Below are 27,098 nucleotides of genomic sequence, written 5' to 3' on the forward strand. Positions count from 1 at the left end.
TCAAACAAAAATAATTATGAGGGGAAAAAAAATTGAAAATTATTTATTCTTAATGTAAATTTCAACTTCTTAAATTGTTCCTCTAGTTTTTGTCCATATTAAATATTTAATTAAAAAAATAAATAAATTCAATTAGAGAAATTTTCCATATTCTGGTTTGGTTTATTTTAACACATTGTTCTTGTCACTGTAACATACAGTCAAATACAGTTTCTTTTTGTGATAAATTTTAAACTTGTTCATGCGCTCTATGATAATATTTCTATATTCTAGCGCCTTTCTTATATATAATATATATATATAAAGAAAATTCGATTATGAATAAATCAAAATAATTCTCGATGAAATGAAAAAACATTCATATTTTCAAAAAAAAAACAAAAATAAATAGTTCTTCTACCAGAAATGTCGTTCTTGTGAAAAATAATTCATCTGAATATAGTATACATATATATGTAAAACGCATTCTGGCATCACTTTTTGATGAAAAAAAAAGAAAATGGCGCTAAGGACTTAAAAAATTTTTAAATCCCATTATTTTTCTTTTTACGTTTTTTCACGAGATGGGATTAAATTACTAACTTACAACTTATAAATATAAGTTCATATCAATTTTTCGCATTCTATATAAATACAATTAGCAAAACAACTAACGATTTTTTCTTCATGTAAACGATATTTAGTCACTGATTATTTGGCAGTGTTCGGGATTAAATTTTTATTATTATTTTTTTTTTTTTTTTGTAGAAATATCTTACACGCACGTCTTTGTTTTTGCTGCCAGTCCCTGGATTGACGTACAAGTAATGATGAATTTTTCATTTTAAATATGAAAAAAAAATCCCTTAAAATTTAGAAAATCCATAAATTTTAAATACACTAAATTAATTTATTAATTGAAAGCAAATAGCTGCCATTTCATACAAAGAAAACTTAATTGATATATTGTAAAACTTAAAAAGAGTAAAATAAAGAAATTTTATCTTAAAAAAACAAAAAATAATAATTAATAATATTCTTTACAATAATTGTAAAGAAATAATAATAGTGTAAAGATTAAAAATTTTCAAATCAAAATTAACAAAATCTTAAATTATTATTATTATTGTCAATAAAAATTAAACTGTACAGAGAAAAATGCTGTATAGGAGCATTTTTTTTTTTTTTTTTTAAATAAAATAATGTTGAAAAATTCATCATTACTTATTCATTAATCTAATATGAATCCCAACGTATTTCTCGTTGTTTTGCAAAAACATTTCTTAACAGTCTAATTAAATACAGAAGTCAAGAATAAGTTTAAACATACAGCACAAGTTCATTATACATTCACATCGTATTTAGTTTCTTTTTTTTTTTTTAATTAGCTTCATTCAGTCCTAACTTCAATTTGAATTGAAGCCTATTATTATGATGTATTTTTTTAAAGCTTTTATATAACCAGAATGTTTACAAATTATTATAAACTTCCAAGGTACTATCAATGATACTTGAAATAATAATTTATTAATGTCTTTGTTGGTCTGGAGTTGACTTCAGAATATCAGGTTGTGTTGGAAGACAGCTTGAACCTGAAGTTTAGAATAATTAAAGCTAAAAATCTCACTTTTTTTCTCAATAAATGAGAAAGTTACTTTTACAAAAAATTCATTAAATTTTATAAAATATGGAAAAATAAAAAAAGTTACTGAAATATTACAAAAAATCTATTATTATCAGAAAATAATAATTTTTTAAATTGGTTAAAATAGTATAATAAAAAAAAATTTGATGATATTCGAAGGAATTAAAATTTTTGAAAGTTAATAAACTCACCAGTCTGGAGTTTTATTGTAGACTTGAGAGATCTATGTGAGCCATTTCTCGTCAAAGTATTCATTTGAGGTGTTCCAGGCAATGTGTGACCCAAGGCATTCATATAGTCAGCAATCAGGAGTGTTATTTCTAAAATCTTTACAAAAAAAAGACAATATAAATTTATCGAAATGTTTAATTTAAAAATAATTTTTTTTTTTAATTAAAAATCTTATCAATTTTTATTTTTACTATTAATAATTAATTATTTGTTGAATAAAATTAAAATAAATATGTTTTATTGCATAAATAAAATTTTTAAATTATAAACAAAATTACCTTAGGTTTACTGAGAATAAACAAAAGTTTTTGTTCAGCAGCACCTTCGTCTGGACATGCGACTAACATAAAATCATCTAAACATCCTCCGAAAGTAATTATATTTGAATAATTATAACGACATCTCACTGCCATTGTTTGCATTTCTAATAATGTCACACTATCCTCAGAAACAGCAATCCACACTGTGAGTTGTTCACTTTGTTTTAACTACAATAAAAAAAAAAGAACAAATTATAAGCAAAATTCACTATAAATAATTTTTTTTTGTTTAACTTTTATACATTATTATTACTATAATTTATTATTTCATTTATAAAACTGTATTTACTCTCCCAGCCAAGCAGAGTATTTGATATAATTTTTAAAAAGACAGAAAATATTTTACCTTTCCTTGATATAAAGTTGCACCGAAGAAAGGCCATTTTCTTGTACACGTTAAATATATTCTAACACAATCTAAAGTACTGCGTCCTCTAAGAGAAATCCATTTTTCTTGCAATTTTTCTTGCAATTCTCTGCGAATAATCAGAAAAAAAATTAAATCTCCATTCTTTGATGCATGAATATAAATTGATAATATAATAAAAATAAAAAATAAAATATAAGAATAGAAAATAGAAAAAATAGAAAAAAAAGAAAATTAAATTTGAAAATAATAATGAACAAACCTGAGATGATCAGCAGTTATGTTAGACCGATATCTAATGGGGTAAAACTTATCTAATGCTTGCAAAACAAGATGATTACCGCTCCCTTGTCCACTTCCTCGCACCTTTTCAGTATTATATTCACCAAAATCGATCTGTGGAATTTTAATTTGTTTTTTTGGAAATTTAAAATGCCATTTATCATAATTTAAACAAAATTTAAAAATTAAATACCTGAGCCATCAATGCTGCTAATTCAAATGCCAATTCTCGATTTAGGGGAAATTTTCCTTGTACAACTTGTAAATTAACTTGATAACATAATAAAAGTCTTTCGCGATCAGTCTCCATTTTTGCCGCATGCCGCCAATAACATCTTGATTTATACGTCAATTGTATAACTCTTGTATTTTCAAATTTACCCGATCCCTTTTCCCTTAATGCTGTTTCCCATTTTGAAATAATATCGCACAACTATTGAAAAATAAAAATACATTGTCAATTATAATTCATTCTAATCGAAGCAAATTATTCAAATTAAAATAGTTACAAAAAATTAACTTAATAAAAAAAGAAATAATCACCTTAGATTGAAGATCAATAAAATGCTCGAGATCTTTTTCAATTGGATCATCGCTGAATAATGTGAAACCCGATTGATGTACATCGCGACAACCAATTTCTTGATTAAGAGTCGAAAGAAATTCCTCAATTGTTGTACTTCCATCGAAACTGACAACTTGATAGGTGCCATTTAAAAAATGAACAGGTATTGCATGTGGCAATGAATGATGATAGGGATTTTTCAATAAAATTGAAAGAACTTCCATCCTCGAGGGTTTCACTTCCCTTCCACCATTCTGTAATGTTCTTTCCAAAGCTCTTTCACAATACGCCGCATATTTGCCACATTCAGTTCTGAAAAATTTACAATTAATTTATAATTTGAAAAAATTAATTTCTTTTCAAAATCGTAAAAAAAAATTGATACTCACTTGGAGTCAGCGTTTCTTTGAAGATGTAATTTCAGGTACCATAGAAGACGATTGTTTCGGGGTAAAAATAATGAAACAGCAAGTGCCAATAGTTGCCATCCTTGTACTAATACATATTGTGCTGGATTTGTTTTGCAGTCCAATGAATTTGATGTTGAATGTCCCTGTGTGAGCGGAGGACTATGAGAAGTGGAAGCCGTCGATAGTACATCCGCATTTTCACCACCGCCGTTTGCCGCGGGGTTTTGCGTATCGCAGGTGAAGAGAGATTGCGTCGCGCATAGAAGGAGTTGCTGTAATGGTATGCTGGCATACTACTATGGCCATTTTTTTCGACCATACTTACATGATTTTTCTTTTAAATATACACACGCCCATCACACACATATATATTACATTTCTCGATTTTTTTTTCTCTTCAAAATCAATTCATAGTTCACAAATTTACATTTTTTATTTTACATATTATATATAATTAAAATTGTAATAAAAATTCTCAATTTTTAAAAATTTTATTTTTCATAAATGCTTCACTATATTTTTTTCCATAAAAATATAATTTGAAAAAAAAACTTTAATTTTTAAAAACGAAAAATAATAAAAATTTGTTGTTTTAGACAATTTAATTTTATTTACTTGTAATTAATGTAAATTCAATGAAATACTTTTCACTTGCAAAATTTATTAAATGAGTATTAAAAATTTAATAAATAAATAATATTTATGATTAAAAATTAAAAGCGCAATTATTATTTTTATTTAATTTGTGAACTATGGATTATCGAATTTTATAAATATATGTGTCATATAGGTGACTCTTCATATTCAAAACATAATTTCGAATTTAATTTAGGTATTGAATGCATTAATTGATTTATTTTAATTAGAAAAAATTAATTTAAATTATAAAATTGTTAAGTTGAACTCATTTTCTTTTTGAACGTTTTAAAAATGATATTTTAAAAATTTATTAAAATTTTTTCACTGTCAAAATTTAGTAAAAATTATTAATAACTGCTAAAATAACTTGAAATTTTATTGAAACAAAATAAAAATTTTTTTTTATTACTAAATTTGTTATAAATATTATTTATAGTTAATTCAGATAAAAAATTGTGATTTTCTACTAAAATAAACTAGAATATAACTAATGCGACTAAATTTCATTACCTTTAACTTTAATATTTATTTTCTAAAATAAGCAAATTCAACTAATCGTGAATTTTTTTACTATTTTAACTTTAATCCAATAGCCGAATTTAACTACATAATTGTGAATTGTGACTAAAACTAATTTTAAATATTGTACTAAATACAAAAGGATAATTTTCAAATATTTCTTTTTTAAATACTATGAAAAATATGAATGACTCATTTTTATAATACACATGAAGAATCAGCTATATATTATTGATGTACAATCGTACATCATTAGATTATATTAAAAATTAATTTTTCCGCGTGGTCTTATTTATATTAATTGTGTAAAAATCAATGCATTTTTAGAAATATGCGAAAAAATGAATGCGATTTAAAAGCGATTGGGAAAAATGCAATAACACTGGCCGACATATAAAATATTCATTTTGTAAAAATAAAGTAACTTTCCGTAGATATTATAGAATTTGTAAATATTTTCATTTTATCAAAAACAAGTTAATAACATAATTAATATAAATAATAATAGCAAATAATTAAAAAGAAATTAGTTTTCGATATAAAAGTTACACAGTTTTTTTTTGCAAAAAAAATTTAATTATTTTTATCAATGTTTTATTTCAATAATTTAAAAAATATGTATTTATTTCTTATTTAATTAATTAATATTATTGAAAATTTAAATATTATTATTTTATTTGCTTTTTAATCTTTATTTTTACTTTTTTAAAAAAAAACTTATAATGATAAAATGATTTTTTTTACACGTTCTATTTCAATGAAGGAATCTACTTGAAATGACTTTTTTATTTACTAAAAAGCATTTTAAATTTACATATCGACTAATGCACTGCTGGCAGTTGAATAGCAAATATATACCTTTATATCCCCTACTCGTAAAACTAGATCTCTACGCTGCATTCAAACATAGTGTCGTAATATATATATATATAAATATATATTTCTAAAATAATTTTTAAGGAAGAAATAAAAAATTGAGTCTAAAGAGTTTGTTTTCCTGTGTGCAATTTATCATGTATACACCAACATACCATTCTGCAGGTGTGTGTTTCACAGAACATATTTTGACAATCTATCAAATATTAATTCTTTTTTTCTGTTCATTAAAAAAAATGATCTCTTTTTAAAAATTTCAAATTTAAAACCATTTATAAAGAACTAAACAAATATTTTTAAAATTTTCATAAAAAAAAATCTTTAATAAATTGAAATACGAAAATAAATTATTATTTTCTTGTCGAGATATGTTCAGTTCACGTGATTATCGTCAAGAGTGGGATAAATTTAAGATATATAAGTATTTTAAAGAAAAAAAAAAATTTCTAGTATTTTGTGTGAATAGAAAAATTAATTAAATTATGTTACAACATTAGTTGCATGCAGCATCAAGTGAGTATATAAAAGAAAAAAGACATCACATGGAAAGCAGCAAATGATAATTAAAATGTTTAATGTGCTTAAAAATATGGAAAAAAAATTGTGAAAACTTTATCAAGTATTAGTTTTTTTAAAATTATTATTATAAAAATGAAAAATTAAGTGAGAAAAAACCTCCAAAAAGAAAAAATTTAGAAAAATCGTCGATGAAAATAAATTCAATCGCCTCTCAAAATATACTTTCAACAAAAAAAATATTTTTAAAAATCTATAAACGATTGATTAAAATTTTCATATCAAAAACGATTTTTCTACACTTATTTCACAACACCATAAAAAAATAAAAGAATTATATTTTTTATGGTGCTGTATGTGCTTATTAAATGACAATATAAAAAAAGATGCTTTCTAGCATATAATACTTGACCAAGTTCAGTCTGTAAAAGTTCGTCAAGTACATTGACTTAAATGATTATCATCCGAAAATAATTCACGGTTATGAATGAGAAAAGCTGCAAATTATTCTAATGTATAGCTCGTCAATTTTTCTAATTCTAATACTAAATTAATCTATTCTAATTAACACGAATCAATGACAAAATATTTAATTTTTAGTAAAAAATATTTTAAAAAAATTTTTCTCTTCAAAATTAAATGTGTTAATTTTAATTTTTACTTTATTACTATTTAATTATTCAATATTTTAGTTTATTATTATTTACCGCGAATATTTAATATCACGTAACATTTATATCATTATTGTTAAATTACTAAAGTATATATTTAATGAATACTAAACATCAAATGCCACATAAAAAAAAAATATAACGTTACCATAATCACGTTAATAAAAAATTTATAACATTAATATCTTCAAAAAGAAAATAAAATAAATAATCTAAAATACAACAAAACTAAATTATAAATACACAAAAATACAAACGAAAAATACAATTGAAAATAAAATTAAAAATGATAAATAATAAAAAATAAATAAATAATAAATTATTAATTAACAATGAAAATAAAAATATTAAAATAAAAGTAATATTATGTTTTGAACACGTTTATAATATATCTTTTTTCTTCAAGCAATAACCATAACTATTTTCAATATCGTAATCACTTTAGACAAGACTCACTACTTTTTTTTTTTTTTTTTTTTTTCTTTGAACAAAAAAACAGACTGTAATCCAATGTACCATTTTTCTTTTAGAGAAGAAAGATGTGTTTGAAATTGTTAAAATCAAAATGGTACAGAGGTGTTAATTGTGTTAAACAATAAGCAGGACTTACAACGCGCGCAGTACCCAGCGACACTAGTCTTGCGGCCTTTTTTACCTGTACGCCTAATCGTTGCTGGACATGACGACTTGTCTGCTTAACTAATGCACAAATGAATTCTGATTGAAGTTCAGGTTGATCTAAACATTGTTGAAGGGCATTTTGTGCAAGTACCACGTGATAATCAATTCCTGCCTGTTCAACAGCTACTGACATAAATAATTGGCAAGCCTATTAGAAAAAAAATATTTTTTAATATACAATGAAAAAATAATAATTGTTTTTTTTTATTAAAAATAGAAAATAAAGCTTAAATGCTTTTTCCGTTTTCTAAAGCTTTTAGGAACAAAAAAACCTAAAGAAAAAAAGTCGCTTTAATAAATGTAAATAATAAATGTAAAATAAGAATTGTTTTTTTAATAAATACCTTAAATAATTTAATAGCTTCAGTTTGTAAAGCTTCGGAATTCAAACTGGTTAATGGACTAGTGATGTTTTCTTTTGTATGCAAAAGTAAAGGATGTCTCCAAAGAACACAACTTGGATCGCCATCAGTCTCCATCAATCTTTGTACTAGTTGTTCATATTGAGTTCCCGCATTTGGTCCACCGCCCGATACAACTGTTAAATGATAAAGCCAATTGTCTTTATCTTGTTTATGCGGTATTAATAAATACGTTGGACATTGATGTGTTGGAAATATTCCAATTGTACGCTCATAAGGACATTCAGAATCTCTTTCCTCGCTGTCACTGTCTGACACGTGTTCAACTTCTTCAACACGTGCGTCTCTCATATTTATTTGACCAATAGGATTCTGTGAAAATTCAAAATTTCATATTTTTTTAATAGTAAATATAAATTACCTATAAATTATTTAATAGAAAATTATTTTAAAAAAAATAAACTCACCGTATCATTCATACATTTGAAATAAAGAAACATTTTTCCAATAAGAACGCACCAACATTTTTTGGCATGACCATTTTTCACTTTTGTTAGCCATCCTTGAATTGTGGGTTTATTGTCTTCTCCGTTTAATAAGAGTTTTGTTGCATTACGTTTTTGTATATTTTGTAAAACTCTTATCCAATCCTCCATTGTTGCAATACAATCTGCCGTTAGATAATAAGTCTTTTTACCTGTTGCAATTTCAAAAGTTGCTGCACCATCGGCTCTATTTATTCTAATAAAATACAATTACACACATAAATATAATCATACAAGTAATTTTTAAATTTAACATGCATAAAAAAAACAAACCTGCAAACGTCATCTAAAATAATTTGTCCTTGTGGTTTACGATTAATATCATTTTGACTCTTCCAATACGTTAATACACCATTTTTCAGCACAAACCAACGTTTTCGCCATGTTTTCAATTTTCCACCAAGTTTAGCCAATTGTCCGGCTTTCTCTAAGGATTCCTGTCGTTTTGGACTGTCGCCGGTGACTCGCATTAATAAATTAGGAATACTAGACTCCAGTGATGTTAAACTGAGAGCGTCGGGTGGAATTGCATAATCTTCAGATAAACCAGATTCCAAAGATGTATCTAAATTTAACAAATCAAATTTGTATTTAATTTATTCTCGTAATATAAAAAAATGTTTTTTTAAAACAAAAATACATACCACGCTTGACACTTTTGCTTGGAGAACCATTTGAACTTCTTTTCGCGGGACTCAAACTACTCGTTGTTTTAACACTTTTCGATGGGCTACTACTACTTGCAAGCGATGAATCCGTATTGTCAGATGAACTATTCGTTATCCTTGTGTTTGATTCTAATTGATTTGGATGATCCTCACCATCAGAACTATCATCAGAACTATCGCCAAAAGGAATCGATCTAATTTGACTCGCGCGACCTATTAATTAATTAATTTTTTTTATTAATTAAAAAAGCAAAATTGGAAAACTATTCTTTTCGAGGAATTTTTTTTGCATTTTATAAAAACAAATAAAATAAGAAGAAAAAAAAAAGTGGGAGAAAAATTAAAATATGAAATAAAGAAAAGTAAAAATATAAAAAAAATAGAATATGATACCTTTAACGGTTGCATAAACCGGAACCGATATATCACAATATCCTTGAGAATTGTGTGCTGCCAAATTATGACCCATTGCTTGTGAATACTTCGAGGAATTTGTATTTGTCGTTGTCGATGGTGCTGACTCTTCATTGGTAGGAGGACCAATACCTAATCCACCATCTGCAATCTGTATTAATTTAAATTTTTAATTATTCGTCGATAATCAAAAAACTATTAATTTCAATACAATTGATTTTCAATTTAAATGGAATTTTAATTTTATTTTAATATATTTTTTTTATTTTTATAATATATTAAATTATCAATATTTAATAATGCCAATAAATTATTTTTATTATGCCAATGTAGTTGACAATTCTTTAATTTAAAGAAATAACGATTCTTTTTATTAAATTAATTTAAACTAAAACTAATTATTAAATTTACTCTATTTATCATTATATTCTTATTACTTGATAAATTTTTGCCTCCCAACTAGGAAACCTGTGAAGCGGAGGCGTAGGTGGTCTTGGATCTTGACTCGTGGGTTGATTCCAATTAATTCCTTCTCTACTTGGAGTGTATATTTCAGCATAATCATGAATTGCTTCCGAATTACTGTTTCTACTTGTATCAGAAACACCAGTCATACTTGGTAACATTACCAAATTTTCTACCGCTGCTGCCAGCTCCTCGGATAATAAACTGCAATTTAAAAAATAATAATTTGACATTATTATCAACCTTCAAAATAAAATATTATTTATTTATTTACAGTAATAAAAGGGTTTACAACATAAAATGCCCTTTCGTATAGGATATATGATTATTAATAAAATATTATGAATCATCATATTAAAATTAAATGTAAATGAAAAGTTTCATCAATTTTTCAAAGAGAAAAAATTATTTTATTTACCTTGAATCCATATTACTGGTATTAATTACACCTTGAATATTTCCACAAGCCGATAAATGTCTTCTGTGTCTTATACCAGTTTGTGACTCAGACACGTTTTGAATATCTTCCGGTACAGTTTGCGATGATTCTTCAAGATTTTCCGACTGTCTACGTAGCATAGGATCAACTTCAAGAGACAATGATCCCCTCGAAGAAATCTAAACAAAATACAAAAAAAAAGAGATTATATTTTTAATTTGATGGACATTTTTTTAAGAAGTTAAATACTGTGAAAATGAAAAAGAAAAAGATAAAAATAAAAATAAAAAATACAATAACAAGATAAAAAGATATTAAATTGAAAAAAAATAATTAAAAATTGAATACTAAAATAGAAATAATAAATCGTTTTCAGTAAAAAAAAAAAATAATACATAAATGAGAAACGAATAAAATAAAAGAAAAATCAAGATAATAGAAAAAATCAGTGAGATAGAAAATAAAATCAAGACAACAACAAAAGATACTAAATATAGAAACGAAGATAAATCAATAAAATCACTCACAGGTGGTCTCAGTCCAATATTGGTAATATGATTTCGTAATAATTCCAATTGTTGATTGCATTTATTGTTTTGTTCTCGGAGATGTTGATTTTGTTGTTCAAGTTCACGAAGTTTATTTGTGACCCATTCTTTTATTCTTGCGGCTTTTGCTTCAACTTGTCGTGCGTCTTGCAAACGTAATTGTCTCTAAAAGAGTTTTTTTTTAAATTATTTATTTATTTTTAAAAATTTACTTTTTTAGAAATAAAAATTGCAGTTTTTTTTATTATTAATTATTGATATTTGTGGATTAATAAATAAAACAATGGAAATTCGAAAAATCATACCTGTTCTTCTACCTGTGTCTCCAATTTCGATATACACGCGCAATGAACGTCTTCGATTGTATCACTTTGAGAGGCTGAAGTAGATGGCAATGAATGTGGAGGAGAACCAACTCTTGAAGCACTTAGGCAATATTCACCTTTTACTAAGCGTTCCTCCATCATGCGCACCTGTTAAAAAATTATTATTTTTTTTTAAATATATTAATCAAAAATGTATAATTGAACTAAAGTTAATATTGAGAAAAATAAACAATTTTAAATATAAATGAATTTTATCGATTTATAATGTAACTTTAAATAGTCATTTAATTAGAAATATTAATTATGAGAATTAATTTTTCATATGCTTTTTATTGAATCGTTTTTTAAAAATAATAAATAATGAAAGGACCTTAATACAGTTATTACTAAATTATAGATATTTCAATCTATAAATTATTTTTTTTAAATATACATTAAAATTGCGTGTTTTAAATATTCATTCATTTTAAGCAGTACAAAGACCATCTGTCAAGAATCAATAGTCCTTATGTTTATGGGATATACGTGCATTATATTTTGAACGGAAGCTTTAGGTAAAAAATCAATATTGTGTTACAGTATCAAGTTTTTGTTTCAGTGATTGTATATAAAAAATTATTTACTGTTATTTAAATAATAAATTTTAATTCGCTTATTTAAAACAAAAATAAGGATTAAAATTATTTATCTATTATTTAAACAAAATAATTCGAATTTAAAATTTGATTATTGAAATTTAAATTAAAAATAACATTTCATATAGAGGATAGATTAAAAGAATTTTATTTTAAATCAAATTTTAACAGTATATGTAAATTAATAAAATGTCTCTGAACTCTTAGACGAAAAGTCGTGCGAATATTCGTGTGAAAGCCGCAAAGCTATAAAAAGACGCGCGCGGTGCCTTTAATTACGAATCTTTCATTTGGGACCCTCTTATGTTCACTTTTTTTCCATTTTTAATCTATTTTTACACAAACATATTATTTTTGTCATAAGATGAGACAAAATTTTTTTTTTTTTTATCAACACGCAAAATAAAATTCACAAACTTTTCGTTCAAATTTAATGAATAAAATAATTTCATCAACTTAATAATATATTTATCTATTGCCAAAACAAGTAGAGTGAAAATAAAAAATATATTTAAAAATAATAATAAAAAAATTAAAATGAGACAAATATTAAAAATACAAATAATATTTAATATTTATTTATTAAGCTTCAGCTTTTCGGCCCAGAAGTGGACTTGGTTTAATACAAAACTAAATAAAAATACAAATAATAATATAGATAGAAAATTTTTCTTAAAAAATATGTAAAATATTGAAAAATTTTACCGGAAAATCGTTGAGCCATGACTTTCAATAAGATAAGAGTGCACTCAAATTGCAATTTTCATTTTGCAATTATTTTAAGAGAATGAGAATAAGGGAGACAGAGAGAAAGATTAAATTTTCGAATGAACTGAATTTAATATAGAAATATGATTTTAGGGCAAAGATGCTGATTATAGTCTTAGAGTAATATAAGCCATGGAAAAACGACGAGTCGAGTTCACAGTACGAAACTGAACTAAACAGTGGAGTTTCCTAGAGTCGGTGACTCATATTGGCTCCCAGCCAATATAATGTTTGAGGGGTTGGACACAAAGCACTGCATAAAATAAGTATACGGGGGTCGTAAACGTAAAACACTTTTTTTTTTTATCTTTATAATAGTGACAACTATATAATAATCAATCGTTGACAGACAATTTTACTTTCAATTTAAATTTGCCTTTTCAATAATTTATTATAATAAAAATTATTATTTACATATAATCAAAAATTAATTCCAAATTATTTTAAACATATTTTTTTCAAATAAATGGAAATTTTTAATTTTACTTCTCTATTTTCACTATTTTTTATAAACATTTTACAAAATTGAAAAAAAAAGAAATATTTTTACATTTCTGAAAAGCAGTGTGACATAACATGATTTTTCAGGACAGATAAATAATTTTCCTGTAAATCATTTCTTTTAAACACAATATAAAGCAAAATAAATAAAATATTCTCAAATAGTGAAAAAATTGTTAATTTTGAAAGAAATTAGAATTTTTAATAAAGAATTAAATTAAATATAAAAAACAACTTATTTATTTATTAAATTTAATAAGTAAGAAAAATAAATAAATAATTATAAATAAAGAATAAAGGAAAAATAAGCAGTGAAATAAAAAATAAATGAAATTATTAATAATAAATGAAGAAATGAAAAATAAATACATAATCAAAAAAAAAAAGTGTTGCTATATTTAAAAAAATTTGATTTAAGTAATAAAAATTCTCCAAAAATTATGATTTTTTCAAAAGAACTTCTTTCTTTAAATACCTTTCACGCGTGTCACCTGTAGAAATTCATAATTTGATAGAAATTAAACTGCACTTAATTTACAAACAATCGTTAACTGATTTACTTAAAACAATATTAATGTGAAAAATGATCCATTAACAGAGTTAGATGTAAAATGGAAAAATCATAACAAAACACCGACACCGGGATGTGGTCCCTCCATCTTTAGCTTTAGCAACAAAAATCAATAAACAGGAAATAATGTAAAAACATGCGCGTTTCACCGATGACCATCTTTGAATATATAGAGACATTATGTCCAAAAGCTTTTCCCATGATGACCAAATCAATATTTATTTAGTCCATTCGAAAAAATCTCATCAGATGTATTTATAATAATTTATTTTTCTCCCAATTTTAATTACGATTTTTAGTATAACATCTTTATATTTTACTTTTCAAAACAATGAAAATATTTTTTATATACCAAAATTAAAAACGCAAGAAATAAAATTTAATTCCTAGGTTTTTAATTTTTTTAAAATTATTTAAAATGCAATTTTTAAATTTAATTTTATAAACATTTTCTCCACGATTTTTTTTTTTTTTTTGTTAATATTTAGAGAATAATTTACAATTATTAATTTAAAAAGTTATTTTTAAAATCCAATATTATTAAAAATAACATTAATTTTAATAAATAATTGTCTGAATTATGAATCGATAAGACTTAACAAAGATGAAAACTTTTGTTACCTTATCTTCAGCATCATCAGCTCTGCTTTCAGCTTCCAAGACTCGCTGCTCAAGTTCGGAGAGCTGAAAATAAATATGAAATTAAAATTTGTCATTTACTGTAATTTTAGAAAAAAAAAAAATCGTTTTGTGCAAAAATTTGTTTACTATTTATTACGATTTTAGAAAAAAAGTGATTTTTAAATATAAATTATAATTTTTTTTCACGATTATAATTTTTTTTTTCTTTGCAGTAAATAGAAAAAAGTACATAAATTTTGAATATATTTTTCTTTTTTTTAGCACTTTTTTAAAATCAATTAATTTAAATTTATAGTTGGCAGCTTTTTACTTATAAATAACAAATTTTACTTCTGATTACTAAAGAAGTATTAATAATAATATATATTTAAAAGTATTTTTATAATCAATTATTAATTAATAATTAAACAATTGTAAAGGTATAATCTAAAAAATCTAATAAACAAAGTCAACAAAGTTTTTTAAAAGAAAAATTTGAAGAAAAAAAATGTTATTTTCTGTGTGAAATTTTTTTTTTAAACATTAATCATCAACGTAAATTTCATTGGTTTTTTTTTAAATCTGTATTAAAATTCTAAATTATTTAAACATAATACCTTTTCTCGTAGCATATCACGAATTCTCGTCGCTTGATTTCGACTTCTATGAAGTTCTAATTGAAGTTCCAAACATCTCTCCTGCCAATTAAATTCTTCAACGGTATTTGAAAATCCATCAAAGCTTTTTGAGGCACTATAAACAAAATTGGATTCCTTTTTACCATCCATTATACTGGCACTTGACGGTATTGTTTTATCAACAAATAATTGATTATCTCCCGAATAAATAAGTTGACTCGTTGCATCGTGATGTTTTTTATTACTAAATGAAAATGATCGTTCAAAATTTCCACCACGTGGTGTTGATGATGATGATGACGACGATGCAACATCGTATGGTGAATTTAAACTAAAATCACCTGATTTACAACTTTCAAATGATTTTTGTCCAAAATTAGTTTGTAAATCAAATAATCGTTTATCCGCATATTCAACTTGACCACTTGATTCAGATGTAAATGTATAGGGACTACATTTAAATGATCTCCCACAATTGCTACTATTACTGCTACTACTATTACTGCTGTCTTTTAATTCAACGTAACCGGCATTTCGTGCGGCTTGCGTTGAATTTTCATTTTTATGGAAGAGAAGATTTTGAACATTAACATATGGCGAATCACGTGGTGATACATTAAGATCTTTATTTCGTGGTCGTGGCGGTGGCACTGGGGCTTGACAAATTCTTCGTGAATGAAATCGAGGACTCTCGGAACCAATCACATTGAAATCGGATCGTCCTCCTCCACTTCGAGATCCATCGGATTCACCTGAGGATATTCCACCCCGACCACCACCACCACCACCATTGTCATCCGGTGAACCAGAAGATTCGTGAACTCGAACACGAAGACGTGGACTGCATGGCGCTGAATTTGAGCCAAAATCCGAAGTTATTCTAGTTATTGGATCTGATATTTGTGAGAGACGACTCGCATGTAAACCACGAATCTCATCCATTTCTTTATGTAGTCGAGTAATTTTTCCTTAAAAGTTCACCTACTTTATTTTTCGTCTTTAACATTTTGTCTCAACTCGAAATTATTTTTTTTTTTTTAATTACTCTTAAATGAATTCAGCCTTTGATGCAATCTAAAAGAAATCATATATTCAATTTGACAAATTTGCTAATTAAAAAACATAAATAATAATTTTTATACTTTCAAACAAAAAGTTCACGTCTTAGAATAAAATTAGCAAAACATTTTTTTATTGTGAACATGTTTTTATTCTAAAATAAAATTTTTCTGACAATAAAAACTAAATCACTGAATCCCTTTTTTGTTAAAATACAAAAATTACGTAACATTTGTACATATATAGATATTAATACTTGTTGAATATACATATTGAGGGAGCTTTTTGAAACATCAATAATTGCGGCAAAAATAAATAAAGATTCCGAAATATTTGGAAAAAAAAATTGTCAATATTTCATTCGAGGGAAAAACAATGTTCTAAATCAAGATTCGAAAATCCACATTTCGAAAGATTTAAAAATAAAGTTATAATCTTTCTCTCGCGTGTTTATTCCTGTCAGTGTTTTAAAAGTAGGACAGAAAATAGAATATATATATTTAAAATGGAATCGTCCATAATATGTCATATATAACGGTTGACTAATTACCAAAAAAAAAAAAAGAATTCTTTTTTTTATATTCCAGACATCGTAATAATCTCATTAAGGACCATTAAGAAACGTATTATTAACAATATGAGTAGCTATATCAATGAGATAATAGCTCTCAATACATACACATACACACATACAATGAATTTGATCTGAAGACAATGAATTTTATAAAAAAAAAAAATTGGTTATATTGAAAATAGATCTTACCTTTTTTTCTTGTTACAAATTGTATCAATGACTCTTAATGATTGTAAACATGAACACTGGTTATTACACTCCATTATCTAAAATATGCTTCAAAGATTCAAGTTCTCTTATAACTCTCTCTCTCCCACGATTTGTTAACATTTCCAAATATTTACATGCATTACATTATTATGGATTTTTATTTTAAAGGCCTGTCAATGCACTTGATAACACTTTGTTTAGAAAATAAAATAGAACTTTGAAATTTCAGAACGATAACGATAACTTCACATTTTCAGAAAATACATTTATGCAAATAATCTAACGTCTCTCTAAAAAGTCTGGACATATCTGTATCTACCCCCACCACCATTATCTGTTCCGACTAGGATACATTAGTTTAAGCTACGATCACACTTCATTTGCAAAAGAAAAAAAAAGTAATTAAAAATATTTTTTATTTATCAGTTAAACGCGAATACTTTTTTAATAATAGGATGTTAATACACGGATAGAAAACTGAAAACGGAAACGCAGAATAAATTCAGGGAAATTCAAAACATGATATAGAAAAGGAGGGAAACATACTACTTTTCTTTTTTAACTCATGCTTCCTGTTCTCGAACTTGTGTATCGTCTTTATGGCAGGGTAGAGAACGTACACAATTGAACGTTCGAAATGTGACAGTTTGTTCATTCCCGCCAAAAATTTAAAATAGCCAATGAAATTTGTGCTTAATATATTTTTTAAATATTTAAAAAATTTCGAAAAAAAAAACAAATTAAATTTCAAATAAAGTAATTTAAAACGTATTATTAATGAATTAAATGACATATTTCTTGTTTAATATTATTATTAATTATAATTATTGAATAATATTAAATATTTTTTTGTTTTCACAAGTTTTTTTATTCACAAATTTGGTAATAATTCTTACAATTCTTTTTTCGTGCATATTATTATGCTTGGTTTACAAATATTTATTATAGTATGACACACATAGAAAAGAAAAAGCTTTTCACTCTCTTTAAATGATTTCGATAAATAATAAAAAATATGTCACATTCTCGAAATTTCAACAATAATTTTTCACTTAGTTTTTTTTTTTTTTAAGTATAATATGTCAAGCCGCACATGAACTTTTTTTTCTGCAGTTAAAATTAATATAAATTAATCAGTCTACAGTCTTTAAAAAAAACATTTATTATGCAAAATCTCACTATAATATATGATTTTCTTGTAAAGAGGCAATAAGTTCAGTTTAAACAAGTGCTTGGTACTTCAATGAAACTATTTGCAAAGTGAAATGAATTTTGAAATAAAAAATATATTTTATAGTTAACACTAAATTCTCAATCAAGAAAAAAAGCAATGAAATTTCTTTTTTTGATTTTTGTAATAATAATAAATATGACCTACATAAAAATGAAGGACGATTTTCTATTTTTATACGATTCGCTGATTCGAAAATTATTAATTCTAATTTCTACAATTTTTATAGACTTTCATGTCAATTTTATAATATTTTATAATTTTTAGATTTTGTCCAGAAATAAGAATTAATATTTTTCTGGTATATATATATATAAATACGAATATATCTTAAAAATAGATCTTTGTAAAAGCGTGATTTGTTAATAGTTCTCGAGCTACAAGTCAAGGCATTAAATAGATTTTAATCGATATTTTGAATATCTATATATCTAAAAAAAAAAAAAAAAAGAAAGAGCTTAGAAACTTAGTTTCCAAAATGAGAAAACTACATTAGTAATAATAGAGATACAGTAGTCGTTTTAATAAGACTCTAAACTAATATTAAATAACTTTGGAAAATTTTTAATCCTAGGGATCATTTGAAAAACTAAATAAATAAACTCGAGATTTCGAACTAAATAAATAAAATTATTTCGATGATAATAATAATAATTAAAAAAATTTATTTTTGTCTATATATCAATTCTATCCAATGCCTTGCAACAAGTGCATCAAGAATATATAATTATATATTTCTATTCTAATTAGTTAATGATTTTTCTAATTCATTTTCTTTTTTTTTTTACAATTTGTACTGTCTCGCCAGTTTGTTTATGTTTTTCGTTCGATGTTGCATCGTAAAATTAGATTATTCATGAATTCTTAGTTTCGAGGTAACTATTTGGGAATTCAGTCTAACGCATTCTAAAATTATAAGTTTCGTATAAGAACAATCCTGAAAGGAATATTATTTTTTACAAAAATACATTTTTACACTATTATATATAATTATAATGTACGCCTAGCCCTGAAATCGTCTTTCTTATCTGAAAAAAAAGAAATAGATCGCACACGTTCAATATTCAAAAAAACAAAATAAAAAAAAAAAAGATAACTTTCATGTGCGTCCAATATTCTGTGCGATATTAAATTTTCCACTTTCATTGGTGGTAAGGAACAATAAATACTGCAGCCAAAGGCACGATGGGATTATAAAGACATTATAATGCTGCTCATTTCATCACTAAGAAATAATGGAACTTTCTTTGTCTTGATTTTTATGATTTTTTTGTCACTCACAATATTCGTCCGTGGACTCGAAATCTGTATAAACAAGTATATTCAAGTTGACCATGATTGCTGTGTATTCGCAATTCCACCAGATCGTATGTTGTTTTTATCGTCATATTCTGTGGAAAAGAAAAAACAATTATTTTTTTAAAATGAAACTAATTTAATAAAAGAAAACATAATTTAAAAATTAAAATAAAATTTTAATTACCTATATAATATTAAATATAGCTATTTAATATATTTAAATTAACTATTAAGCTAAATTATTTTTTTTAATAACGAACCTGAACAGGAAAGTATTGTAAATTATCTTCAGTGTCAAGAAACTCGTATTCTCCAAACATAACGGGTTCCAAATCATTTTCATGCTTCAATCCCTGAAATTAAAATTAAAATAAAAATATTTTACAATAGTAAGTAAATAGTAATTAAAGAAAAAAAAATAAGTAAAAGAGAAAATGAAATAAAAAAAGTCAAAGAAATAAAATTTGAAAAATAGAACACTTACAATTAAATAAATATAAAAAATAGAAATAAATTTAAAATATATTAATTTAACAAACCCAAACGTTAAATTTGCGCGGTGCACTTCTCATGTCGCCATTCGGTAAAATTGACTTGGGAACATGCTCTAATGTAAAACCAGTGACATAAATAAAATTGCGTAATTTAATTAATAAATAGCCAGGGAAATCTTGAAAAGCCCAACATGCGCCAGGTTGTAAAGTATTTCCCTGTATCACAGTTCGAGGATCATTACTTTCATAATACAATGTTAAACCAAATAGCTTATAAGCTCTTGTTTTAACATTATATCCTTGTGTACATCGTGTACTGATTACTTGTCCACCTGCAAAAAAAAAAAAAAGAAACAATAAATTTTCATTCTTCTCTCTTTAAGAAAAAACTATAAATTTCTCTTTGAATTATCCACCTGCTGATTCCAATGCATAATCAACTCTTCCCGTTTTGTCAGCATCATAAATCTTGAGTATTTCTTTAACAATTCTTCTCATGTCCTCCAATGATACATCGCCTCTTATTCTCTCCACTTCTGATTCTATCAATAAAATTTGTAATCAATTTTAAATTATTTCAATAAACTATACGCTCCCGTGAAAAGTTTATTGCATTGTTAAATTATTTTTTTAGCTTTACTTTTAAATTACAAACCTTTCACTGTTTCCTTTTGTATATTGTCATTTTCTCGTATTAATAATAAACTCTGCATGACTCGAGACAATTCTTCCTTTGAAGTGGAACTACCGAAATAACCAGCTAAAACTCTATTGATGTGACTTTCAATATCTTCGTCCGTTAATTTTTGAACATTTGAATCGCAACAGGATTTTAGTTGAAAATAATTATCGCGTAACGCTTCAAATTCCACTTTCATTGCATTTATTGTCTCGTAATTCTTTTCATTCTTTAAACTTTCAATTACTTGTGTAAAATTTTTCAAATGTTCCTATTTAATAAAATCAAAATTAATCACAATAATTTAATTAACACTAAAATTTTTAGAAAATTATTTTAACTTACAGTCTGCATCATATCTTTGCGTTCTAATCGTTGAACTTTATCAGTTAGAATTTGAAGAAGTGATCTCATTTCTTCTTCTCGCGATGTGTCGACGATAAATCCTTCTTTCGCCGTATTATAAAAAGATGGCACTATTTCTTCGGTTTGTTTTGTGAAAAATCGTGGTAGACACCAGAATCCTGTAACAATATTTTTTATCTCGTTTTTATATAATTAAAAAAAGAGGGTTAATTTTTTTTTTCAAAACTTTCGCTAATATAATAAATTATCTTTGTATGTGTGTCTTGGAAAACTTTTGTGAAGGAACAATATACGTTAACTGAGAGAAGGATAGACGAAGGAACTCACCAGTCAAATATTGCTTCAATCATGAATTCTTGTATCATCTCCGGATTTAGCCTCCATCTATCCTTCTCCCATTATATCTGCATCTTTTAAATGTCCATTATACTGAAAACTTTACGACGTCACCAAGAATTGTATTTTTTTTTTTTTTTTAATGATACGATTTTTTATATTTTGACAAATACCCCTTTGTTGATCTTCAAAGGAATTATAAATGCAAAAAAAAAGAGTGAACGTGTTTCAATTAGAAAAATTCATTTCTAATTGAATAAAATTTAATTAAAAAAGAAACTTTCAAGCAGTTTGTTTAAACTGAAAACAAATTCAGTTTTTTTTCCCCGAGAATTATATCGAGAAAATTGTGTAACTATTATTTAAAATGCCCACTGTATAAAATTATATAAACTATAAAGCCTCGTGATTTTATAAGAATTTAAGGAACTGTGACTGAGATACTAGTTTTAGTAACAAGCAAAAACACAACATTATTAGTATTTTTATAAACTTACACTAAAAATGCTCAACCTATAGACTATTTCATTAAAAAAAAAATGATTTATCACTTTTTAAAGGCACCATAATAAAGGCATATATAATCATTGGTGAAATAACTTTGGCTATTGACAAAGTGACTATAAATTGATACAAAAAGATACGACAAAATTTTAATAAATTCACAGAAGTATCCTTCATTTTTCAAAAGCATTCATATTAATATTTTAAATTGTATTAAAACAATGACCAAAAAAATTTATTTTTTCAAATCAACCAATTTAACAAAATAAATATTTATTTCTATTTTTTAATTTAACGTTTTCTAAATATAAACATTTTTTATTTATATATTAATTTTTTTTTTTTTTGAAAGTACTTCAGAAAGAATACTTTAAAGCTAAGGTAATTAAAGCAACCAAACACCAAACTCTAAAATAAAATGCAAACACAACAATATCTATCAAACTCAATACTTTTACACGTATGAGAGAAAACATGTCTAAATCATTGAAAATCAACACTATTCAGAAGGTAATTAAGTACCTCTTTAAAAAAAAAACTCGTTAGTTACAAAAAACTGTTAGTAATATAAAGAAACAAAAACCATAATTTTACTTTCTCGCGAAAATTTTCGAAAAAAATTACCAAGGAATATTCCACCCAATTTCGGGTAGAGACACGTTCACACTTGGTATTTGGGGCAACGAAAAATTTTTATAAAATGTGAAATATTTTATGAAAAGTTCATAATCAATAAATGATATATCATAAATGTCATTAATAACACGCTGTGACGTCTCAGTGACGTCGTTTTGAACATTTTTCAGATAATCCAGACATGTAAAAGTATATTTTTGCATAACGTAAGCTCCTGAAACAAAAAGAAGATAAATACCGCGCTACAATTTTAGTGAGAAAAAAAAGAAAGTTTAATGCTTGAAAGATAAAGAAAAAAACGAATTAAAAATAAAATTTCTCGTAATTTTTCTTTGTAGAAATTTTCCGAAACCGCATTTTTTTTAAATTACTTACCAGCCAAAAAAAGAAGTGGCAATAATGCAATCCAAAAAATTTTATTACGTCTTCCTTGAATGTATTGTCTTATTTTCATTAATCGACTTAAAAACCACGAATCTAATAACATCATGTTAACTAAAAATAAATAAACTTTTTCAAAAATATGATCAAACACTTTCCACAAACGACTCCAGATTGATTCTGTAATGGTTAAATTTTAAAAATTATTTTAACATTAATATATTTACATAAATAGAATTAAAAATTGCTTGCAAATATTTTTAAAAAAAGCTCACCTTGATATCGTTGATAGTTATGACTAGCAGTAAATTGTTCCTTCTTTTGAAAGATACCTAATGTAACAAAGCTTAAAGTTCCAATAAATATTGTCGTAATAATTGACACGATTTTTAAAAATAGATTAGAAATTTTTGATTTTTCATTTGAATTCACCGTATTTGTCCTGGTTATTGCTTCATCTAATTCTGTATCGGAATCTGCTTGTGATAAATGACCATATTTACGCGCGATGAAAGTTGTATTTGATTTATACCTGTTTTTTTTGAAAAAATAATATTTTTTTTTTATAATTTGACTCAAATTTTTTTGTTTAAAAAAAATTACTTTCTTAAAAGTATAGTATTTCAGTTTATACAAACCTCTCTTCGGGAGATATAATTGGTGATAAGTGAGGAGATAATTGATTAGAATCATAAACTATTTCTCGATGTGATGTATACTGTTCAACATGTGTTCTTTTATAAAGTATTGATGATTTCCCTGAAAAATCTGAGGTATGAGCCTGATGATGTATATGAGAAGCATTTTCCATTCTCTAAAAAAATAATAATAATAATTAAATCATATAATTAAATAAAATTGAATAAATAATATTAATATAAATATTAATTATTATAATTAACAAAATAACATTATCAGAAATAAAGCTAATTAACAAAAAAATTGTAAACACTATCAACAACCTAAAGTATTTAATTAATCGTAAAATAAAAATTTATCACATCAAGAGATTAATCGAGAAAATTTTTTTTTTTATTTTAAAAATAATAATAATTTAATAAAATATGTAATTAAAGAGAAAAAAAACAACGTACCATGTTATCTTGTTTTATTGAGGAAATATCGGCAAATTCGCTGCTATGAGTTTCGCCAGTTTCGAGATTTAAACTTTGATGACTATTTGATATGGAACTACCGTGCGTGCTACTGCAATCGGAATGAATTGAACGTCGGGACATATTAGGCATAGCCAAAATGCCTGGAGCAATTTCGTAACGACACTGCGATGCACGAGAATACGTGTAATCGGTTTTAGGATAAACACTGCAATGATAAACGTCTATTTTAGAAAAAAAGAACATTTTTCTTTTGAAGAAATTAAAAAAAAAAAAAAACAACAACAAAATTACAGAGCTAAATTAGAAAAATGTATAATCGAAAACTTCTCCAATATTAATAGAATATGAAATATTTATGACCTCCTTGAATTTTCTATAGAGGGCATTCAAAATATTTTTATTTATGAAATAAAGTAAACAAACTATTCGATAATTCAATCTTATTTCTAATTTATCGATATTTTCAATTATACGAAAAGTATTTTTCAAATTAAGATTTTAAAAAATTAATTAAATTTTAATACAATTTTTGTAAAATAATCTTTATTTTTATCTTTTATCTGCTATAATTAAAAAATATTTTTTTTTTGTAATTACAAATTTTAAATTATTTTTTCACTTTTTTTTTTATTAAAATTTTCATTCTGTAACTAATTTTTTTTTTTTTTTTTTATTTATAATAACAAAAATTCAAACTTACTTCCACCATTCACCGGCTTTTTTGTAAATTTCATATGCAGATCCCGGTCGACTTGGAGGATCTTCTCGTTCTCCTTCCTCAGAGGAATAATCGCTGGTCAACATTTTTTTCGGTGTAACACTCTTTCTTTTACATTCAATTTTTGCATTAGCTACATTATCTTTGACTTCATTCTGTCCGTTTGAAACTGTTTGTTTCTTAACACGTTGTCGCTCCGAACGTCGTTCTGGTTTTTTTTCGTTAATATTTTCCTGAATTTCTTTTTGATTTTCCAATTCATCTTCTCGTTCATTTATAATATCCATATTTTGTTCTTTATTTTTTGTAGCATTTGCTTGTCTGTTGCAAAATTTTTTTCACATAAATTGTACAATAATAAAAATTAATTTATAAAAATTATAATTTTATTTATAAATAATTAAAAAATTTTTTTAAACATTTAAGTTGAATGATTTCGAAAATTACAAAAGAAATTATCTTTCGTATATGTCTAAGAAAAGTTAAAATAAACCTGATGCAATATTTTTTTTATCAACAAAACATTCCAATAATCAAAATCATTTTTTTTTTTTTTCCCTCCTGTCGTTAAAATTTATTTATTGAGATTTCTCGAACATAAAAATTGCTCTTTAGAAACCTAATTTCTAAATATAAATTTTCTTTTATTTACAAAAAAAAAAGAAGAAAAACAAAGAATGACAGATTAGCTTTTCTCTCCTGTAAAAACTCACAGTGATCTTGAACTTGATCTTCGGCTGCTCGATACTTCCCCGGGGGTATAAGATCGCTCACGACTTCTTTTTCTGAGATCATAGTGATGTTCTGTTGTTTCAGAGTCCACGAGATTTTGACTTAAAACTTGTGGAGTCAATGATCGTGATCTTGTATTTCGCTGTTGACGTTCTTTTGACATGCTTCTAGTTAAAACCATGATTAACTATTATTATTATTTTGTTAAATAGCATAAGTATTTAAATTTTGAAAAATCTATCAACAAATGGAAATTATCACGATTCAAGACTATGTTCTCTTTCTCAAAATTCTGGAGGTAATGAAATTTTAAACTAAAGGTTGAATCTCGTGAACTGAAGCACATGTTCACATCTAAAAATATACATATCCCCCCTTCAAAGAAATAAAATAGAGAGGGAATAGGAGGAAGGTTGTTGAAGTCTGCGTGAAACTTGATTTAAGAGAAGACCTTGCTCATTTTGCAATTCTCCCTTTGCTCTCTCCCCCTTTTAAAAACATTATTACCATTTGCAATATATATATGTATTTTAAAATTATAACCTCTTTTCATTTATCTTGTTTTCAAACTCGAAGGATATTGTAAATTTATTCAAATTGTGACTAAACGTCGTAATTCTACTTTTTTTTTTTAATCCGTGAAACATATATTATCGATAATCTATTCCAAATATATTACATCAGCAATATGTAAACACTGCGAAAGGATTAAGTATTTGCCTTTTGAATCCTTATACAAATTTCATAACCTCCATACAAATACTTGAAAAAATGACGATTTAAATAAAATTTTCTATTACCTCATGTATATTTTTAAATTTTACTTTTAAAATTAATAACAATCTATATGGAATAAAATGTATAGGTTAAAATGAATCCGCCATAAGAGATTTGTTTTCAGTCGCGTAAAAAAGTATTTTTCTAAAAACATGAATGAGGTAATAAAATTCTATTGTGAACATAAATGAAAAATATAAAATTTACTTACAATTAGGATAAATCTCAAGTTCGATAATGAACTTTTTTTTTTAATTAAATGTAATCGTATGAAATTGCGTTTCATAAATTTATTTGATAATGTTGTAGGCTCTCTTCATTTCCTGGCACTTGTTTTATTATTTTTTTTTTAAACTTTTTTGTCACAACAATCTCACTCTTTCTCCATTAACACATGGAGACACGAGGTAAAATAGTTATTCGTCAACTTTATAAATTTAGATCTGCAACTATAAAAAAATCTGACACTTTTTTTAACGTAAGCAATCTTTTTACATAAACGGTGCAGGGCCGACTGCCAAAAAAATGTCAACTTCCTGCGCATGCGTTTCCGGTTCCGTTAAATTGGCGCGTATCTTTAAATCAAAATTCTGAAAAATTAAAAAAAGAACACATTAGTGATTTATCAAATTTACAAAATTGAAATTAAATATTTTTAATTCAAATAAAATTATTCTTTCTATAATTTTATTAGGTGGAAATTTTCAAATTAATATATATAAAATGTAGGTTAAATAAAAGATCAGCAGTGTTGCCAATACAAATACGGAATTTGATTTGTA

General features: G+C 25.2%; 2 protein-coding genes across 9 annotated transcripts; both read right to left on the bottom strand.

The window, feature by feature from the left end:
* Positions 1-724: 724 nt before the first annotated feature.
* On the bottom strand, positions 725-17,500 carry LOC127279192 (uncharacterized protein CG43867). Of its 6 annotated transcripts, none has more exons than XM_051301406.1 (21): positions 17,025-17,500; positions 15,182-16,276; positions 14,565-14,627; positions 11,448-11,615; positions 11,122-11,307; positions 10,574-10,773; positions 10,128-10,359; positions 9,670-9,841; positions 9,253-9,489; positions 8,882-9,173; positions 8,531-8,804; positions 8,046-8,435; positions 7,631-7,849; positions 3,779-4,071; positions 3,368-3,701; positions 3,018-3,257; positions 2,805-2,938; positions 2,522-2,651; positions 2,134-2,343; positions 1,816-1,951; positions 725-1,571 (listed from the first exon to the last, which is right to left on the bottom strand). In XM_051301406.1, the coding sequence occupies exons 2-21, from the start codon at positions 16,142-16,144 to the stop codon at positions 1,507-1,509; spliced, it is 4,938 nt and encodes a 1,645-aa protein (XP_051157363.1). In that variant the 5' UTR covers positions 16,145-16,276; positions 17,025-17,500; the 3' UTR covers positions 725-1,506. The 6 variants fall into 6 exon arrangements, with proteins under 6 accessions (XP_051157363.1, XP_051157364.1, XP_051157365.1 ...); XM_051301407.1 differs by having other exon boundaries at positions 7,676-7,849; positions 17,025-17,499; XM_051301408.1 differs by having other exon boundaries at positions 3,779-3,942; positions 17,025-17,499.
* Positions 17,501-17,889: 389 nt separating this feature from the next.
* LOC127279253 (uncharacterized) lies at positions 17,890-26,848 on the bottom strand. 3 transcript variants are annotated; one of them, XM_051301493.1, is made up of 13 exons: positions 26,528-26,848; positions 25,521-25,703; positions 24,790-25,128; positions 24,066-24,294; positions 23,610-23,785; positions 23,247-23,503; positions 22,966-23,151; positions 21,094-21,272; positions 20,725-21,019; positions 20,486-20,611; positions 20,115-20,401; positions 19,836-19,928; positions 17,890-19,667 (listed from the first exon to the last, which is right to left on the bottom strand). In XM_051301493.1, the coding sequence occupies exons 2-13, from the start codon at positions 25,700-25,702 to the stop codon at positions 19,554-19,556; spliced, it is 2,463 nt and encodes an 820-aa protein (XP_051157450.1). In that variant the 5' UTR covers position 25,703; positions 26,528-26,848; the 3' UTR covers positions 17,890-19,553. The 3 variants fall into 3 exon arrangements, with proteins under 3 accessions (XP_051157450.1, XP_051157448.1, XP_051157447.1); XM_051301491.1 differs by having other exon boundaries at positions 25,521-25,706; XM_051301490.1 differs by lacking the exon at positions 26,528-26,848 and having other exon boundaries at positions 25,521-25,882.
* Positions 26,849-27,098: the final 250 nt, after the last annotated feature.

Source organism: Leptopilina boulardi, unplaced genomic scaffold, assembly GCF_019393585.1.
Source record: "Leptopilina boulardi isolate dan_hultmark-lab unplaced genomic scaffold, ZJU_Lbou_2.1 LbouV2_214, whole genome shotgun sequence".
NCBI classification, from domain to species: Eukaryota; Metazoa; Arthropoda; class Insecta; order Hymenoptera; family Figitidae; genus Leptopilina; species Leptopilina boulardi.